The 6,767-nt window shown below is 40.6% G+C and overlaps 1 protein-coding gene across 1 annotated transcript; it reads right to left on the minus strand.

Annotated features, from left to right (window-relative positions):
- Nucleotides 1-341: 341 nt before the first annotated feature.
- Nucleotides 342-5,714, minus strand: LOC133993083 (FAST kinase domain-containing protein 5, mitochondrial). Its single transcript, XM_062431932.1, has 2 exons — nucleotides 5,639-5,714; nucleotides 342-3,087 (listed from the first exon to the last, which is right to left on the minus strand). Exon 2 carries the CDS (start codon nucleotides 3,073-3,075, stop codon nucleotides 640-642), a length of 2,436 nt encoding a protein of 811 aa, XP_062287916.1. The 5' UTR covers nucleotides 3,076-3,087; nucleotides 5,639-5,714; the 3' UTR covers nucleotides 342-639.
- Between the last annotated feature and the right edge of the window lie 1,053 nt (nucleotides 5,715-6,767).

The raw sequence follows: 6,767 nt of genomic DNA on the forward strand, positions 1-6,767 counted from the left end.
AGGACTTACATCCTTTCTTTATCAAATTATATAACATATTTTACAGTTCAGGAGCAGCCACAATATACCAAGACATCACACAAATCTGTTTCACATCGGTTGAAATGTTTAAGTTTAGTGACCTTTGACATGTAAAGTGGGAAACTTGACACAGATGCAGTGACCTTTGAAAGGACCATCATGCAAGACTGAATACGATTAAGCTCTTCTACATATGCTTGCAATCATCAGCAAAGTCTGGTGGCAAGATTCAATTTTGAGCAATCAGTAAAAGAATATACATTCTCAATCTGTAAATTAGGATACCATAGATACTTTGACCATGACAGTGAAAAGGTGAATATTCTTTAATTATCATTATTTTCACAAAAATATCTTGACATTTAACACATTTTGATGGAAAGGCTTTTTTGTAGATTTTATCAAAATTAAATGTATTATTAACTAAACATGTACAAAAAGTCAATGATGGTAATAAAAGAAAAAAACATTTGTCCACCTCCATAACAGATTATTTACTGTGCTTTGCACATTCTCCTAACAAATTACATACTGCCCAGAAGCAAAAGTGCTAAAAAAGCTTACAATGCATGCAAGGTTTATTGTGATTGCTCTCAGACTCTTCAAGGTCTGAAAACATTACAGACTGTTGTAGATCTTGCAGTGCAGGTATGCTAGCTTCTCAGCCTTGCTTCTTCTCAACATAGGAAACCACTCCTGATAGCTAAGCTCTACAACCTTATAGCCTGCCAACTTCAACTGCCTCCTCTTTAAGGCATGAAGGCCCAACAACTGTCGTGAATGGTAGCAGTAATGGTTCCTGTGGGCAACCTGGATAGCAAGTTTGACTGTTCCCTTGGAGTCCTGAGGGTCTACACTTAAGCTACTAGGTTTGGTAAGTATTTCTGCAATGGCACTGGTCAGGTTTAACCCTGTGTCAAACAGTCTCACATCATCGTCAGGCTCTACTCTGTGAGGGGATGTAGTAACTGCAGGAGATGGGGTTACAGGATTTGTGGTGTTTTTGGTATTTGTTAGTTGTGCTAAAAGTTCATCCGTTATAGTTACTCCAGTATTTATTCTCCCCCAGCTATGGTTTGAAGGAAATTTGGATGAATTGTTCTCAGAAGATATTGTGGCCATGTGGGGTGCTGGGTTCACAGGTATGGGCTGTCCAGTGGAATCAACATGTACTTCAAGGTCAATGGAGCGAGTGTGAGGCAGAATCATTCGGGTGCATACAAACTGCTCGCTGCCAAGCAGTTCTTGCAGAGCAGATTCTGCCTCCTGGACTTCTGGTTTCCTGCATGTATCTGATTGAGCAAACTTCCACAACATTTCTTCTGTTTCCTCTCTCAGTTCACAGCTTAGCCGTGGGCCAGTCCACTCAGGCAACTCCAGAGCCACCGTTCCATCTAAAGTGAACAGGTCTTTTTTCAGCTCCAGCTGTTTCGATTTCAGTGCTAAATTGACAAAGTCAGGGCTCAAGGCTAATGCAATTAGGTCCTGTTGGAACTGAGAGACAAAGACCAGGCCAAGAAGACCAGTAAGCAGGTGCTCTGGGTATCGCTGGAATTCAGCTTTCCTCTGTCTAAGGGCCTCTGTAAGGCTTGGATAAAAGCTTGGGCTCTGAACTGGAAGAAACCCTAATGTCCCAAAGCTCCACAACAGTTTACAGGAGTCCTTACTCCTGCAGTGTGGCACCAATGATGGAATTCTCTCGGCGATAGCCATGAGGATGTTATCATTGCGGTAATGCAACGCTGAACACGCCAGTGCCACATGCATCAGCCCCTTGACACCCATCCTGTGGGCCCGTCGAGGCACTTCCAGAGTCATGGCCTCCATCCACGACCAATGATACAGGTAACTGAAACGCAGGTATTTCAGCACATTCACCATGGCAAAGTCACTCATCTCCCCCACAAAGGAGTGTGCCTTATCAACAATACCAGTCACTGCACCCTCAGAAATTGAAGCCTGGGATTTAAAGAGCGCCAGGCATACAGTGCCAACCTCCTCAGGGTGTAGTTGTTGTAAGTGGCGCATGAGTAGCTGCACTACAGGATGGATCAAGTCTTTTGGGCACCGCCTACTTTCTCCCATTATATACAACAGTTGGATTAACTCAGGAACTTCCATCTGTCCCAGATACAAATGGACCGATTTATAGAGGTGCTGTAAGAACTGGGGGACCTGCCTCCCAATACAGCGCCATAAGTCAGCAGCTAACAGCAACTGGTGTAAACTCATCTTGTTGGCTCGGCAGCTCAGCTCAGCCTCATACAGTCCAAGAACAGTGTGGGCAGAGGGGATATCCAGCCACACAAATGACTGCAGCACCTCCAGCAGCTGAGGTTGAGTAAAGAGGCGCAGGTTTTCCACAGAATACCGGAGGAGCATGATGAAGCGTTGGTCACTCCTCACTAATGACATCTTATCTGGGTGCAAGAGGCTGAGCTCCGCGAGAAACTGAGACACATCAGACGGTTTCATGCTGCCTTTTAGAACAGTCACTTTTTGGAGAAGCTGCAAGGCCCTTTCCCATTCGATTGAGAGAGGACGCTGGTTGAGGTCAAAGCTAATGGAGGCATACTCTGACCGGCACTTGAGAAAGGCACGTGTATCTACTTTAACATCAGGCGATATAGGTTTTCTGTGGTACAGTGATGGTAATGGCATTTTGGGATCAGGGCCTTTGTTGAACGCCAAGTCAAGCAATGTGTTTTTGGAGCTGGAAAGATGCCGTGAGCAACTCACACTGTAGCGATTGCTCTGTTGCCAGAGGGAAGACGCGAGAGTAGAGAGACACTGTTCTTCCTCATCATTATCTGTTTGGCTCCGGGTATTTGCACAGTTCCACACTGTGTGGTGATATGAAGAAGGGTTGTAGTGCAGCCTGTAGCCTCCTTGGAGAGAGGATTCCTCGTCTCGCAAAGCTCCTCTCTTTCCCTCCTGCTCACTGGTCTCATCCTCTGCTTTGCTATTCACATGCTGAGCCTGGGCAAAATCCTTTCTCAAGCCTCTGAGGTAGCGCAGCCTGGGCACCCGCCGACACAGCACACAGGCAGCCATCAATCTGCCAGACTGAAAACAAAACAACATGGTTTTAAATGACAGCTAGTATTAAGTCAACCAAACACCCAATTCCTAATGTGGCACGCAGCAATTTAAACACAAAGTCTATATATTGATTTTTTTTTTTGAGAGGGGAGGAATTATTTTATCTGTAAATCAATTTCACTTTGAATTCTGTTTGAGATGCCAGAGGCCAATATAATTGATGCAAAAAAAAAAAAAAGAGTGGACGTTGACTTAAAAATAAGTGAGACATTTAACAATTCAATACACAGATAAGTATTTCCTTTATTAGGGATGCACTGATCCGATTTTTTCAGTCCTGTTACTGATACTTGGGCTTGAGGTAACAACTGATGCTGAGTACCGATCTGATATCAGTTGTTTAATTAATAGTATGTATGCCTCACTGTGTGGAAGAGACTGGGATCATTATTTTATGTGTGTCAAAATCAGGCTTGAATTAAACATTGCTTTCCTAACTTTGTAAGACATAATGTAACAAATAAATACTTTAGATATAAATGTACTAATTGTACAGATTGGCACATGGTCACCACCAATGCCAAATCCAGATATTTGAGTCTGTACTGAACATCTATTCTTTATAATGATATGTAAGTCTATGTCATTATTTCAGAGCCTGACTTTGAACTACCACTGAAGTTTTCTAAAAAGTTTTGAACGTGTTGTGTTTAATATAATCAAATCCAGGTAACTGTAATTAACTGCGAATGGCAGTTTGAACTTGTTTCCTAGCTAATATGTATGTATCACTATTGTCTGAAGCCGTTTTTAATCAAATATGATGAATGCTGAATATACATATTTGATTCCAAATGTTTAATGCATTCACACTACATTTACTGAACATGAAATCAATGACTTGTCAAACACAGTACAAAATGAGTGATTATAATTTAACTCCCTCACTTTAAACAAAAAAGCATTAATTCATTTCCACTTGCTATTATATTCATATCTGTGTAAAACACCATCTATAGACACCTGTCATGAACATTTCCTGCTTTAGTGCCTGTCGTTTAAGTGAGAGCGTGTGACAGGAGGGAGGACAGCTTAACGGTTGTCATTTTGCCGCCTCAGTCTAGACATTGATCATACATAATTTCTGTTGACAGGCTGATCACACACACTCAGCAAACACTCAGCAATTTGAAATATTTTCTCAGTTATAGATGTATTGTTGCTGTTGTTGTAATATAGTTACAATGCTTTGCCCAACATGCCTAAGTTTAGCCAACATGAATTGACACGCTCCTCCTTAAAGTCTCCCACCAGTCAAAATGTGTTTCTTCTTGTTTCTACTGTTCACTGTGCAGAATGATGTATGTGCAGCGTTTAACACTAGAAAGCTATTTTCACATTCATCTGCTAAAAGGGGAAAATGTATCTGTTTTCATTGATAATCTGATTTTAAGAGACGGGCCTGCGAGCAGGATTTGTGACATTACGACTAATTTGGAAGCCAATTCTGGTTCAATGTTCAGTATACACAACTGTGATGTGGAAACTTAAAGCCTCCAGTGCACATACACTGAGAATGAACTTCATAGTGAAGTTGGAGACAATGAAAAATGAAAAATATTGTTCAGAGATTCTGTTATTTTTAATGAGGGAGAAGAAGTAGATGCAATTTAATGGATTTGAATGTGATAATTAGACTTTTTTCTGTAAGACACACTTTATTGTTTAAAGCAGAGTATTTTTGTACGTCTTAATACAGACAGGTGACAAATGACAGGAAAAACTTGCAAAGGTCTGAATGTGTGATCCCTACAGTGATGGGATCCAGTGCTCTGTTATATTGTTGGGATTATTTTGCTGGCATGGTTTGGGTCCACATGTCTCCTTAGAGGGAAGTCATTGCAAATCAATACAAATTTGTTCTGAGATATTACCTTTATCCTGTGATGAAACATTTCTATCTAGATGAAAGTGGTCTCTTCTAGTATGACAATGTCCCATCCAGAGGACACAAGGGGTCACTGAATGGTTTGATGAGTATTAAAATTATGTGAATCATATGTTATGACCTTCACTGTCACCATCATCAAAACAACAAATGAAGGAATATCTTTTGGATATATCTTTTGTTCATCCATTCAATAGAGTTCAGAGACTTGTAAAATCAATGTCAAGACGCACTAAAGCTGTCCTGGTGGCACACGGAGGCCCAACACCTTAATAAGACACTTTACATTGTGTATTCCTTTAATATGTCACCAGTCTGCACGTGTGGAGGGGATGCTTACAAATGTGTTTCCCTTCAATAAGGCCACTGCAACATAATCTTATCAGCTTAAATATACCTTTCTTTGTGTAAAACATGCTGCTGTTTTGTTCTAACAGATAAGTAACAGCACGTTACCATTCACTAAGGAAACACTGAATACTCAATGAATATTTAGCCACATTTCAGACTACAACTGTGGTGTCACACAGCAGGTAAATAAGGCTAATGTTTCTCCTGCACGGTTAATTCTACAGTAAACCACATTACACACACTTTAATATGCTGTAACGAAGTCGTTCAACTCACCTCTAGCTCTCCGGCTCCAACAAGGGCCTGTTGTTAGACCGGGACATGAGAAAACCTCATGAAGTTGTGAGTGAAGGAGGCGTTAAACCGATCAACGTTGGCTCCATGCTACAAGCACACCGGAAACCAGGGACTTCTTTCACCTTCAAAATAAAAACCTTGACTTGTAACCTGGACCATCAGACCATCGACGAACTCACAACCGGTGTAAGAGAGGTTTTCTGTGATGTACAGAAGTGTAATACTATAAAAGGATATTCACTGTCACCCCTGCCCGTAACGATGATTGGTTTTAAGGTATCGATTGTATTATTCTGGCAGGGTAATGCAGCTTCCGTGAAGGGCAGCCATAACGAAAAGCAATACTTTTTTCCTAGGACGGCGATATCATGGCCCGCCCAACTCTGCCTCTGATTGGTTTATCCTGATATTCCTACCCTAACTCTAACCAATCTCACTCCTCATGCCTAAACCCAACCAACCCAACCAACCCAACCAGTGGATGCAACGAAAGATAGCCAATCAGAGGCAGAGTAGGGCGGGTCATGACGTCGCCGTCATCCTAGGAAAAGAAATTGGCTAACTGAACAGTATGACCTACGGTAACCGGGTAAGTCCAAATATAGAGGTGACGAAACGCAATTTTAAAAGTATAAAATAGCGATGTTTAAAGAGAGTAGTCAGAGGTTCACCAATTTGAATATATATTAATAAATGATTCGTAGTTTAAATCCTAATCGTGATTGTCCACGGATGAAAAAGAGAAAGGAGAGAAAGAGCCGGAACACTTCACTGATAGTTAAGCAAATATTTTACAAGATTTTAACACACAGGCTATACCAAACTTTCCTCTTGTTAAAACTCAAATACCCCCAAAAAGATTTTTCACAGAACCTAAATGTATCACAACAATTATGTGTGTACCTTTATTATACCAAGAACGTTTACTTACTTTTTCATAGTATTGTACTAGAGTAATTTAACAATTATTTTAATTAATTGAATTAAGCTCTGTGAAAACATAAAATGGCTGTAAAAACAAATTAGTAGACCAGCAACAACCAAATGCATATGTTGGTTACTCTATTTTAATTGTTTTTTCTTATTGTTTATTTATTTTCCTAAGTTG

The sequence above is a fragment of the Scomber scombrus genome, chromosome 13 (genome assembly GCF_963691925.1).
Source record: "Scomber scombrus chromosome 13, fScoSco1.1, whole genome shotgun sequence".
In the NCBI taxonomy this organism is placed as follows: Eukaryota; Metazoa; Chordata; class Actinopteri; order Scombriformes; family Scombridae; genus Scomber; species Scomber scombrus.

Coding starts and splice junctions, on each gene's coding strand:
- LOC133993083 (XM_062431932.1), bottom strand. CDS start 3,075: ATGGCTGCCTGTGTGCTGTGTCGGCGGGTGCCCAGGCTGCGCTACCTC.